The sequence below is a fragment of the Apium graveolens genome, chromosome 8 (assembly GCF_009905375.1).
Source record: "Apium graveolens cultivar Ventura chromosome 8, ASM990537v1, whole genome shotgun sequence".
Lineage (NCBI taxonomy): Eukaryota > Viridiplantae > Streptophyta > Magnoliopsida > Apiales > Apiaceae > Apium > Apium graveolens.
The window spans coordinates 260,634,924-260,649,535 of NC_133654.1; the positions used below are offsets into that span (position 1 = coordinate 260,634,924).

The following is a 14,612-nucleotide window of genomic DNA, read 5'->3' on the forward strand; positions in this document are numbered from 1 at the left end:
TTATTGACAGAAATCATATTATCTTGTTTGACGTGAAGTTTGGTATTGCTGTTGCAGGCAGTTACAACAGTTTTTTGCTGAAAAACCGACACAAAGGTGTTTGGTAAATTTTAAAAACTGCTGTCTGAAAAAGTGTTTTTGGTCTAAAAGTTCAAAAGCATGTCCCCGTACTTTTATAAAAGCTGTTTTCAGTTTTTGCGGGAAGTAACTATCAGTTTCATCATCAAACCTTCTCAAAAACATTATTTTTATACATTATATCTCAAAATATGCATAAATTAAAAAAAAATTACCAAACGATCATCTAATTTTTATGACAGCACTTTTTTTACCAATACTTTTTTTCACCGGCACTTATTTTCACAGGACAAGCCTTAATCTTTAAACGTGAGTAGTTAGCCTTTCTCAATATAAACAGAATTTAAACAACTAATTTGAATGAAATATGGACTAACTAGATAAAGATTATAAAATCACCAACAAGATTTATATATATCAATTCTCTATAGTTCCAATCTCCTTTTTGTTGGAGGTACACAGCAAAATTAAGTACAAATAAAAGAGAAATGAAATGGAAAAAGAACAGGGTTTATGAGCCGAACAGGGATAGATAAATGAAACAAGCATCTATGAACTCTCATCATGATTAGAATGAAAGATTAGTAGCTTGGTTGGTTTATTCTGGCTGGTGGGCAATGAAACTGATGCACTGCACTTGACGAACGTTGTCGAATCCGATAATACGGACGTAGGCCTGGGGGTACTCCTTGACACATTCATCAAGCTCCTTCAACACCTGGGATGAGTCTGTGCATCCGAACATGGGAAGCTTCCACATTACCCAGTATCGTCCGTCATAGTATCCGGGGGATTTGTTGTGCTCACGGTACACGAAACCATGCTACATTTTCACATAATCATAAGTTCATTATCAGTATCATTGTAATTAAGATGATATCAATTACATAAAGAAAATTCGGAAAAATTGAAAATAAATTGCAGACCTCCAACTCGAATTCCAGACAAGGAACCCATCCTGAGCGGAGAAGGTAGTCTACTTCCTTTGCCAATTGCTCGGTGGTTAGAGGGGGAAGGTATGAGAGGGTCTCAAACTTCTTCAAGTTGATTGGTGGCCAGACCTGCACTCAACAACATTTTGGTTATTCATCATGAAAATCACATACAGCAACAAACAGATGAGGGTTAAATTCTCTCAAGTTCCAGTTATGTTAAGTCCTTAGAGACGTAAACAAGTTCTGTAAGCATAACAATGCAAAATATATTGTCCTGCGAAAATGTTTGGAAGCCAAATTTATATGGGCTTTCAATGAATTCAATATAAGTGAAACTCCGTACAAATTGCTAAAACATAATATAAGATTCATTTGGGTCTTTCTCTAACATCTTATTTTAGATGCACCAGAACTTTTGTCAACGAGTATGATTGTCTACCATTTCTAAAGGCTTCTATCTGCATTACTAGAATAGTTTGAAAAGCATGAATATATTTAATCTGAGTCGTAGTTTACCTTGCATCAGTTTATTCTAAAAAATAAATTTGTTAGCTACTTTAGAAAGGAATAAGAAAGAACCTTTCACTTTCATAAAAATATCCACCTTGATGACTCACATGACAAAATTAACAATGACTATTTATTATTAGCATATTTGGTTAACTATGACAATGAAATAATCATTTTGTCTTGATTTGCAAATTATAGTATCCTAGTATATTCTTTGTTACATATTAAGAGAGCAAGCAAATTAACATTCACGAGTATGCAGATTGGTGGAGAGAACGAGGCAAGGAGTGAGCACAAATGGAAACCTCCAGAGGTAAATCAGCTTAAAATCAACGTGGATGCGTCAGTAGTGGGAGGGCAAGACTTTTTTTCAGTTGGTATGGTTCTGAGAGATCACCAAGGTCAATACATTGCAGGTAAAACAATGCGGTTTGCTGGTGTTGTTTCGGTCGTGGAAGCAGAGTTAACAGGCATCTTGGAAGCTATGTTGTGGTCTCAGGAATTGGAAGGTGATCATATTACTGTTGAGAGTGATTCTCTGATTAGTGTCAATGCAATCAATCAAGGACAGGCTAACCTACTGGAGAGTGGGGACTTGATGCAGCATTGTCAAGAGTTGTTAAGAAATAATGGTAGGCTTGTAGTTAATCATGTTAAAAAGCAGGCGAACAAGGTAGCGCACAAACTTGCTAGGTTTCCTTGTGAGCTTAGTTGCTTTATTGTAATCCCGTCTCCTCCATCATGTTTGTTGGAGACATTATTGTCGGATGTTTTGGCTTAATGGAATTCTATTTCTCAAAAAAAAAAAAAAAAAAGTAATACTAAAATAGACCAATTAGAATGCAATGTAGCAGCTACTAGGGCTGGTGGATTAAAATGTACCTTCATGCACTGAACTCTTCCACCGTTGCTTGTGATAGAGGTAATGTCGTTTTCAAGCTTGCGGGTGACTGGGAAAGCAACCGCGGACTTTAGGCCGGTGAAAGGAGCCACCATGCTAGCCTGAGCAGGGGAGGCACGGGTAACGGGAGCTACCGATGAGATCATTGAAGAAGCCATTTGATGCTGTGTTATGTTTATGTTTAAGAGGGGTAGCTCCGCTTAGACATTCAACTTATATAGGCTACTTAAGTTACCTTTCATATCAAAGAGTCACAGTTCACAAGTTCTATCCAGTAAAATATGGGCATTTTTTGGCCACTGAATTACTGAGACTGACACTGTGATATGGTAGCCACAGAGTGAGCGCAAACTTGGATGGAGTACCTTATCAATAAGCACACCAGTTGTGTGACACGTGGCACCAACCCATTATCTTATCTCATGTGTGCACTTGATGATTTTTCCAATGTAGTGAATGCATGAATTTCGATTTGTTAGCCTAATATTGGCCCTTCATAACTTACCCATTGGAAAAAAATACAAACCTGCAAAACTCAACATTCATAGATCTCCACTTGCATGTGCAAAAGTGAATATAATGTAACATTTGCATTCTTATCTCTCGTTTCTTTATTGTCGTTAGATCATCAAATTTCAACTTGTTTGTTAAAATTAGATTTCAATTTGTTTAACGAAAATTATATTTAAATACAATTTATAGTGAAATTTCATTTTGTTTTTAATAGGTCATTTAACTTTTATGCAGATAATATAAGGTGCTTTGACATCATATATAGTTAATTATTATTTTTTTAATTTATTTTTGTAAATTTTATTATAAAATACATTTTTATTTACAAAATAAATTTTTTAAAAATTACTATTTTAGCTACTCAATCAAATCGTTTTGAGATATGTGTAAAAATGTTAAACATGTTAAACGTTAAATATTAAAAATAAAGGGAATATTAATGAATGATTTTCTTCTAGGTATATAAGATGCATCAAAAGATAATGATAAATGAGCGGACAGATATTGTAACAAATTAATATCTCAATTGTATTATCATGCAATTTCCTTATTTGGTTAAATTACCATGCAGTATGATAAATACGCAGAGTAGTAGTTGTAACAATGCGGGGGCCGGTGGATTGATTGCAAGTATAGCTGAGCTCAAAATTTCGAATTTGGGGGCCAATGTGCAGTGAGATCATGCTAAAAATTTGACCTCATATTCCTAGACGTTTTTGTCGTATGTAACCTAGTTGGTATAAAATCTATCAACGTTTAGAAATATTGTAGCTGCCATAAAGCGACTTGCAGAGGAAAACAAAGAGTGATGTTGCTTTCGTACTTTTTTGAAATTGTCCCAAGGAACAGACAATACATACACCTAGAGCTAGCAATTTGATACACCACACGTGGACACGACACGAAATGATATGAAAAATACAGATATCAGTTTTAATTTTTGGTACACGAAACACGAATGTACACGAATACGAAATTACACGATACATATAATGTCGGATATGGGTTTCAATTTAGTTACACGAAAGTACACGAAATTACACGAGATAAATATATTTATAAATTAATATATATAACACATACATATTTTTATGTATATAATATAAATATAATATAAATATTTACAAGTTTTTATAAAATACTGTGTAAAAATATATTTATATTTATATATACACTCTCCATATTTCATTAAATTATACATTAAAATAGATTTTTTATATATTATATGTATATTTATTATATTAATTTTTTATTTAATATACATGAAAAGTATACAGAAAGTACACGACACAATTCGAATCGGATATAAGTTTCACATATGGGTACACGAAATCATTTCAGGTCGGATATGGGTTTCATGTTTACGTACACGAAACATGAAATTACACGACACGAAAGTACACGACACGACCCGATTGCCCGTTCTACATACACCCCATATATGTTAAGTGGCATTTATGTCCACTTAGAATGCTCTATAAAGGCTTGAATTGGTGTTTTGTACTCAAGTATTTTGTGTATTTGATTCGTTTTTGTACTGTATTTGCATTTCAGGCATAAATAAAAGAATGAGGAGATTTAGCATTGCTTTGGTGCTACAATTGTGTTAGGATGGTGCTCAGGAAGATTGCTCAAGGATTGTTATCTCAAATCATGCAAGAAAACAAGAAAAAGAAGTTTTTCCAGAATGTCAGCGCGGCCGCGCCAGAGATGCAGAAGGACAGCGCGCCCGCGCTGATGAAGCGCACGACCGCGCCAAGTTGGGATTTCAGAATCCTGTTTCAAGTACAAGAGTGATTTTCCGAACTTCTCTTATGATTGGGCTGCTAAATAAAGATAACTTAAAGACGTTTTTCGTCACAGAGCTTAAGGAGAGGCTACGAGAAGACCTAGGAGCACAAATACAACCAAGGCGAAGAGGATCTAGTTTATTCTTGTGATTCTTTGTTTTAATTTGTAATCTTGAATGCTAGTTTTCTTGTTTTGTTGAACCTATACTCTTGTTTAACGTACTTTGTTAATTATTCAGTTTTATAAAGACTTAGTTTACATCGGAACCCACGGTGATGATGAGTTCGGTTATGGGCTAATCGTTATCGTGGGGTTCTAGCAGATTTACTTATGAATTTTTTTAGTTAATTTATTTCGATACCTTAGTGTGTCATGATTGTATGATATCCTAGTATTGGTTATTTTTATTCGTCTTATAAGCGTCGCGAACTTATAAGATAGCGTGTTAATCTCTATTGAAGCGAAAGTGAATATAGGGGTTTGAAACTTGCCATGCTAGTATAGGTTGATATATTTGATATGCATGATTCGTAGGTAATTTTAACCATCTTACTTTTCCTATGTAATCACGATAGATAACTTGCGCATTAAACCGTTATGTTGTCAAATTCTATAGACATATAGGGTCTCAATATAATTGGTATCTATTCAGCTTCTATCTCTTTTGTGGATGTCTGGTAGTAGGGTATTCGTACAACGACAGTTGGCGTTTACTAGTTTCGTGTTATCTGATTAGTGTCATCACCATTATATGCTAAGGTTAAGATAAAAAGGATATTGAATGAATTAGTAATGAAGTTAGAATCCCATATTTGTGTTATATATGTAATCAACCTTTTAATCTCTTAGTAAATATTATTTAGCATAATCTCTTAGTTAATCATAGTTATAAACCATCTCAATTTGTTACTCGTCTTAGCATTGAACGGTAACCATAACATTGTTGCATGAGCGCATAAATTGAACTTAACTTAAAAGAGTCTATATGGGAACGAGCTAGAATTAATTCTATATTACTTGCGAACGCATATACTTGCGTGTATTATTAGCGCGTGTTAACGTCCTAAACAATATACATGATTCTTTCCTCTAACAAGTTATGTTAAAAATTTCATACCATAATCTCTAATAAATAATATTCTGTTGTAAAATACTAACTATATCATAACAATAATTGGATTATATAAAAGGGGCGGATAAATGATAAAGAAGAATGCAAGTAAAGAAGAGATTGTTGCTGGTGTATTATTCATTCACATGTGCATGGATTTTATAGGCAATGCAATGAACAAGATATTAATTGCATGTATATAATTTTAAATGCTAGTTCGTAGACCTACTATTACAAGTTCACAATATTGACCATGTATGACAATCACATTATAACACTCCCCTTTGATTGTCATTATGGATCATAGATTGCCTCATTAAAACCTTGTCAAAGCAAAATCCAGTGGGATACAAATTTTGACGAAGGAAAAAGAGTATAATCCCCCCTTGGAAAAACTAATCATTCTATGAAGTTTTATTGTAACAGATCTTTAAGTCGTCACATTCCAATGCTATATCGCAACTTCCCAAATGTTGAATTCGGTAATGATTTCGTGAATAAATCTGCAAGATTGTCGCATGATCGAATTCGTTGTATATCAATTTCACCATTTTTTTGAAGCTCATGAGTGTAGAAGAATTTTGGTGAAATTTGCTTTGTCCTGTCTCCTTTGATATATCCTTCCTTGAGTTGATCAATGAATGCAGTGTTGTCCTCAAACATGACGGTAAGACTTCTTGTGATGTCCGTTAATCCACATGATTCTTGAATATTCTTGATGATAGACCGCAACCAAACACATTCTCTACTGGCTTCATGAATTGCAATGAGTTCTGAGTGATTTGTTAAGGTTGCCACTGTAGTTTTCTTCATGGATTTCCAGGAAATGGTTGCACTTTAATATATAAATACATATCCAGTTTGTGATTTGCCAAAATGAGGATCTGACAAATATCCAGCATCTGCATATCCGATCAGCTGAGATGTTGAGTTTTTCAGGAAGAATAACCCAAAATCAATTGTTCCACGAATATAACAAAATATATGCTTGATCCCATTCCAATGTCTGTCCATCGGAATAGAGCTAAATCTAGCCAATAAATTCACAGCAAATACAATATCTGGTCTTGTATTATATGCAAGATACATAAATGCACCAATTGCTCAAAGATATAGGATTTCAGGACCAAGAACCTCTTCACCATCTTCTCGTGGCTGAAATGGATCTTTATCAGGTTCTAAAGATCTAACCACCATTGGAGTAGTCAAAGGATGAGATTTATCCATGTAAAATCTGTTCAAAACCTTTCTGTATATGTAGATTGGTAGAGGAAAATTCCCGATGACAAGTGCTCAATTTGTATACCAAGGCAATATTTTGTCCTTCCAAGATCTTTTATTTCAAACTCTGTCTTTAGATATATGGCAGCTTCATCAACCTCTGTAGCTGTTCCTACAAGGTTTAAATCATCCACATATACAACAATAATCACAAAACCAGATTGTGATTTTTTTGATAAAAACACATAAAGGAATTTGATTACCAATATACCCATTCTTTTGTAAATAACGACTAACTCTGTTATACCACATACAACCAGATTGCTTCAGTCCATACAATGATCGTTGAAGTTTAATGGAGTATATATGACGAGGTTTCTTGAACTCATCCATTTTTAACCCTTCTGGGATTTTCATAAAAAATTCACTATCAAGTGAACCATACATGTATGCAGTAACGACCTTCATAAGACGTGTTTCCAATTTTTCTTTAGATGCCATACCTAATATAAAATGAAATATAATTACATCCATCACTGGCGAGTATGTCTCTTGATAATCAATGTCAAGCCTTTGAGAAAACCCTTGTGCTACAAGTCGGGCTTTATATCTCATAATTTTATTCTTTTCATTTTGTTTTTTTATGAATACCCATTTATTCCCAACAGGGTTCACACCAATTGGTGTTTGTACAACAGGTCCAAATACTTCTTTTTTACGCAATGAAGTTAATTCTGTTTAGATTGCGTCTTTCTATTTTGGCTAGTCTTTTCTTCGAAGACATTCATCCACAGTTTATGGTTTAGGATCAGAATTTATGTCAACATTCAATGCTGCAGAATACACAAATACATCATCGATTATGGCTTTACTTCGATCCCATAATTTCATATTATGCACATAATTTATCGAAATTTCATGATTATTTAATCCTGTATCTTCAGGTACTGGAATCTCTTCAGGAGATAATACCACTTTAGGGGTATTTGCTTCTTCTGGAGCATATGCCACTTTAGGGGCAATTTTCTTTATTTTTCTTTTTCGTGGTGCAGCATCTTTTGCACCGACCGGTCTACCACGCTTCAGGCGTGGCTTTAATTTTATAACCAATTCTTTTGTGTCTGATTTTTGAATTGGTATATCCATTCTAGCTGGAGTATTTACAGCAGGTATATGAGATTTAGTTATATTTCTAGAATTATTAAATACGTCAGACATTTGGTTTGCGATATTTTGCATATGGATAGTTCTTTTAACTTCAAGTTCGCATTGACCAGTACGTGGATCTAGAAAATATAATCCTAATGTATTCCATGTTAGGTCAAGATTAACTTTATTTGAATGTATCTCCCCCTAAGGGAGGAAATATAGACTCGTCAAAATGACAATCTGCATATCTTGCGGGAAATAAATCTCCGGTTAGAGGTTCCAGATTTCTAATTATAGACATGGAATCAAAACTAACGTGGATACCTACTCTTCTTTGAGCTCCCATCTTCGATCTTTGTGGTGGAGCAATCAGTACATATACAGCACTTTCAAAACTTTTGAAGTGAGAAATATTAGGAACTTGACCAGGTACCAGTTGTAGCGGAGAATGTTGGTTGTAGGAAGTTGGTCTAATCCTAATAATATTAGCAGCATGAAGTATTGCGTGACCCCAAATAGATGTAGGTAATTTTACTTTCAACAAAAATGGTCTTGCAATAAGTTGGAGTCTTTTGATAAAGGACTCAGCTAACCCATTTTGTGTATGTACATGAGGAACTGTGAAAGGAATATGTCCTAAGTCCAATCATGTATTAGGATTTAGGAATAACTTTTATGTAATCTGTTTTGATTTCATTGATATTAATAAAGACTTGTTTTATTTTTATTACGGGTTTTATCTATTTAAGTGTTTAAATAAGATATACCATAGTTTAGAGTAAAGCTTTTTATGGATTATGATGAGATCATAATAGTGAGACCTAAAAAGATGATAACTCTAAACTTAAATAGTTCCTGGTCATAGGATTACTAACTGGTAATTAATAATCCACAAAGATCGGTACATACTATGCTTGCTTCATTATGAAGGATGTCTGTTCTCATAGACATTTGTGTGGTGACACTATAGCTAGTATGTAGGTGCTTATTATAGAGTAAGTTCACTGAACATGACTCGCACAGCTGAACAACTGATGGAGTTCACTCACGTGTCAGCAGTTGTTCACATAGTGATAGTTGTACAAGTATCCTTAGACTTGAGGTCATCATAGTCATCTTGTGTACACTGAACTATGCTTTGGTTTAGTTCTTAGTCTCCAGGGACAATTATTAGGGCTCTTCTGGGTATAGAAATTTGTACACGAAGATAGTATATGATCAATAAAGGATCTACCCCTTCCAGTGAAGGAAGCGAATGTTCAAGGCTGATCCACTTATGCTAGTTCAGGAATCTCTGGCCAGAGTGAATGAAATTAGAAAGGAGTTTCTAATTTGCATAGAACTAAGCATAGTAAATGGTAAGCAAGTGATTAAATTAGATAGGCTTGACACGAGATCCATGCCTTGTATTTAATCGGGACATTGTAGGGTAGAAGGAGTTTATTGTACGGTAACTATTCACTGAATAGGTTCTTGGTATTCTAAGCAGTGAATTCATATTATCCGGATAGTCGCGATATGCTGAGAAGTATCCCTCACGATGTACAATAAATATGATTAATTAATTAATCATATTTAATAAATTAGAGAATTTATATAAATAATGATAAAATAGTTTTATTATTATTTATTTCTACTACCGGCTTAATATTGAACCTACATGGTCACACCATAAAAAGAGAATGATTTAATGGTGGAGGAATTAATTAATAATGGCTAATAATTATTTATTTGTGAAATAAATAATTAATTGGCAAATTTAATAATTGATTAAATGAGATTTAATTGATTATAAATTAATTAAGAAAAGTTCTTAATATTATTAATAAATAATTTAATTTTTGGAAATTAAATCAAGAGAGAGAATTATTTCTAAAGTGTTTAGAAAAAGGATTAGTAATTAAAAGGTGTTTTAATTATTAATTAAAATAATAAATGGGATAATAATAATAATATTTATGGGAAAATTTCAGCTGAAAATTTTGCTTATAAATACACTATTATAGACCCTAATTTTATTCTAACCCCATCGAACCAAAAAACCCAAAAAGTTTGGAAAACCCAATTCTCTCCACCTCCTTCCTCCTCCTTAACATCGTTTTCTTGGTGGATACCGGTGGAGTGCTTCACACTTGAGGAGCAACTGCTAAGGATCTCTGATCGTTGTCTTCAAATTATTTTAAAGGTTAGATTCGATCCCTCAAATTTTTATTCGTGATCTGTATGCTTTTATTTGGATTTTATATGTGTAAAAGTGTTTTGCCATGCCCCGCTGCGTTTAAAAATCCAACAATGGTATCAGAGCATAGGTTGTATGCATATAGATATGTGATAAAAATTTCAGAATTTTATATGCTTGTATGAATTAATTATGATTTTTACAAGTTATATTATGGATTAATTTTGTCTGATGAGAAATTGTTTCTCAGAATAATTTTGAATATTGATCTGGATTCTACACGTGTTGTAGATCGTCTGGGTATTTTTTTCATAATTTTATGATGTATAGATTTTTTATTATGAATTTTTGAAGTTCATGTAATTAAAATTTGTAATTAAATAAGTAAATATATGTATATAAAGTATATATATATATATATATTTGTGTTATCTGCTATATATCTGTGTGCTGCTATCTGCAAAGTCTGCTGTAGTCTGTCTGTTGGCACGGAAACAAAGCAGGTCTGACATGCACGGCAACCGAGAAGGACTGTCAGGCGGCGGAGAAGAAACAAAAAAAAAATAGGGGTGTCACGCATTCCGGGAATGCGTTACACACCTGTGGCGCATTCACGGAATGCGTTACACCCTTTAATGGCTTAAAAGGGGTGTAACGCATCACCAGAATGCGTTACAGGGCTTGTAACGCGTTCTTGTAATGCGTTACAGCCCGTCTGTTGATATTAAAATTGATTTTCTGGGAGTTTCGTAACTCCGTTTTGGGCGTGCAATATACCGTTGGATTCGTTTTTCCAAGACGGATCTAATGGAGTGATCAATTTTAGTTTATATAAAAGTTTTGAACTGTTTATATTTCCATGAAGTGTTTTAAAGCTGTTTTCGACTGTTTTTAATTGCTTTTAAATGCTTCATGTGATACATAGAGATGTATAATGCTTAGACTAATGTGCTAGATGATATAACATGCCTTCCTTGATATTTATTCATGTTGATATATGTGATATATGCTTAGTTTATCATGCGATGATAGATTTAGGTGAACTTAAATGAACATAAGGCATTTGTTAGACAACCTAGTATAGTGAAATTGTTTCATAACCTTAAGAATAATATTATGAATACAATCATGAGATTCTTGTATTTATGAAACACATAATTGAATATGAATTTTCGATATGAGAGAAAGGATGATTCTGTCAACAACAGATTTCTATCTGTAAGAAAGGGTTATTAAGTGACGCCTCTTGACAATGCTCCACCCGATCTGGGAATCATCTGATTATTGATTATTGATTTGAAATATTTAATTTAAAAGGAAGAATCTCTTTATAATATGATTATGATTGTAACATAATATAATCCCTCTAAAATTAAATAATATCAAGTAGTAATTGGCCAATGATACAACGGGCTTGTGTCGGTCATAGTCTTCCAACATGATAGAAAAGTAGTTCTTATTTTTGAATCATTGTCGGTTCGTGCTACAGCCGAGGGCTTTGATTTAGAAATAAGAAATACTTGTCTATTACATAGAGATGTGTACATTGAATAAGAATCTAAAGGTCGGTACGTGCTACAGCCGTGGGCCTTTGGGGACTGATTCAACTGTACGGAATGTTGGGTTAGACTTGAATTAGAATATTGAGTTTGTCGTGCTACATCCGAGACTCAATTATTCAAGAGGCTAAAGTTTGATTAGGGAATAACATAAGATGTAATTGACAAGAGTTATCTGCCTATTGAACATTACATGGCGGTTCGTGCTACAGCCGGGGTTGTGTAATGGAATGTAGGATCCCTATTTCCACTAGCATTATGAATGCTTAATTTTTCACGTAGGGGGTTGAATAAATTAGGTAAACTAGTGGGAGCCACTTATGAATAAAGACCCGATTCATATAGTGTTTTTGAAATGAAATCGAATATTTGCTAAGTGTTGTTATGTGTTTATCATTTACAGATTTACTTTGTACGTTATATCTTCTGCACTATCACTCAGGAGCATACTAGATGCTCACAAATTGGCTGGTCCTAATTATGCTGACTGGCTTCGAAACTTGAGAATTGTTCTCAGGATTGAGAAGCTGGAATACGTGATTGACTCACCTAAGCCTACTGAACCTGCTAGTGATGCACATAATGATGAACATGTTGTGTATCGTAAGTGGATAGATTATGCAAATGTTGCTCAATGCATCATGCTAGCTTCCATGAACATTGAGCTACAGAAGCAAAATGGGCATATGGATGCTCACACTATCCTAATGCATCTACAAGAGTTGTATGATGTAGAATATCTGAGGGATCATCTGTGTATGACCATGTACTTAAGATGATCAATTTGATTGAACGTCTTGGACAACTTGGTTTTGCCATGGATGGGGAGCTGAGCCAAGACTTGGTCTTACAATCGCTTCCGAGTTCGTTCTCGCAGTTTGTTGTGAACTTTCACATGAATAAGTTGGATGTCAGCCTGCCTGAACTCCACAACATGTTGAAGACTGCGGAATCGAATTTTCCCCCTAAGAAGAGTTATGTTCTTCTAATTGGTGAAGGTTCCAATCCTAAGAAAAGGAAGAGGAACTCTTCCAAGAAGAAGAAAGTAGGTGAAGAAAAGCCGGTTCCACCAAAAGCTGAAGACCCCAAGAGCAAAGTTGTTTGCTTTCACTGTAACAAGGTGGGGCACTGGAAGAGTAACTGCAAGGTTTACCTTGCAGAATTGAAGAAGAAGAAGGGTAGTGAGACTACCGCTTCTGATTCAGGTATGTTCATGATAGAAGTGAATATGTCATTAAGCCAAATTTCTACTTGGGTATTAGATACCGCCTATGGTTCTGACATCTGCAATTTGTTGCAGGGACTAAGGAGAAGTAGGACTCTTGAGGAAGATGAGGTGATTCTACTGATGGAAATGGAGCAAGAGTTGCTGCTGAAGATGTAGAATCATTTCATTTACATAGGCCTACGGGCAAGACTATTGTTTGAAATAATTGTTATTTTGTTCCCTCGATTGTGAGGAATATTATTCCCATGTTAGGGCTGGATTTTCATTTATTATTGAGAATAATGAATGTTCTATTCTTAGAGATAATATTCTTTATGGACGCGGTACTTTAAATAATGGTCTGTATATATGTGACATAATTTACTTCAGATTGAACAAACTAATAAAAGAAAAGGGATGATGAAAATCTCACTTTATAGTGGCACTGCAGTCTCCATTTAGTAGACATGGAGAGAGGGCTGCAAATTTGCTAGGAATGGTACACACAGATGTATGTTGACCAATGTCTAAGCAAGCCATGGGTGGATTTTTATACTTCATTACTTTCATAGATGATAGATCTGGATTCGGATATGTGTTTGATGAAACACAAGTCTGAGGCCTTTGAAAAGTTCAAAGAATATAAGTATAAAGTGGAGAAACAACCAAACATAGTATTATAACTCTTCGATTAAATCGAGGTGGTGAATACTTGAATGAAGAGTTTCTAGATTATCTCAAAGTAAATGGTATAGTCTCCCAGTGGACTCCTCCAGATTGGTATCTGAAAGGAGAAATCAAACTTTGTTAGACATAGTTCGGTCCATGATGAGCTATGCAAATCTTCCAGTATTCCTATGGGGTTATGCATTGGAAACCTCAGCATATTTACTGAATATGGTGCCTTCCAAATATGTTCCTCAAACTCCGTATGAGATATGGAAAGAAAGGAAACCGAGTCTTAAACACGTTAAGATTTGGGGATATCCAGCTTATGTCAAGAAAGTTGACCCAGATAAGCTGGAATATCGATCCGTAAAATGTAGTTTTGTGGGATATCCTAAAGAGTCTTTAGGGTATTACTTTTACACCGATCATCGGGTGTTTGTCTCCAGACATGCTACCTTCTTGGAAAAGGAGTTTAGCCTTGAAGGAAACATTGGGAGCAAAATTGAACTTGATGAAGTTCAAGAAGCACAAACTACTACGGATCAAGTGGAAACACATGTTCTGACTGAACAACCTTTTGTGGAACAGCCCATTCATAGATCAGGGAGAGTGTCTCGCCAACCTGAGAGGTAAGATGGCCTTGTCATTGAGAATGACAATGAGTTGTTGATCATTGATGATGACGACCCTGTGACCTATAATGAGGCTATGAGTAGTGTTGACTCAAAGAAATGGCATAGTGCCATGAAATCCAGAATGGAATCTATGTATACGGTATACAAAAGATAG

At 34.5% G+C, this 14,612-nt stretch overlaps 1 protein-coding gene across 1 annotated transcript; it reads right to left on the bottom strand.

The window, feature by feature from the left end:
• Window positions 1-465: 465 nt before the first annotated feature.
• LOC141677787 (ribulose bisphosphate carboxylase small subunit, chloroplastic-like) lies at window positions 466-2,616 on the bottom strand. The gene is made up of 3 exons (XM_074483854.1): window positions 2,406-2,616; window positions 1,005-1,139; window positions 466-901 (listed from the first exon to the last, which is right to left on the bottom strand). The coding sequence occupies exons 1-3, from the start codon at window positions 2,580-2,582 to the stop codon at window positions 677-679; spliced, it is 537 nt and encodes a 178-aa protein (XP_074339955.1). The 5' UTR covers window positions 2,583-2,616; the 3' UTR covers window positions 466-676.
• Window positions 2,617-14,612: the final 11,996 nt, after the last annotated feature.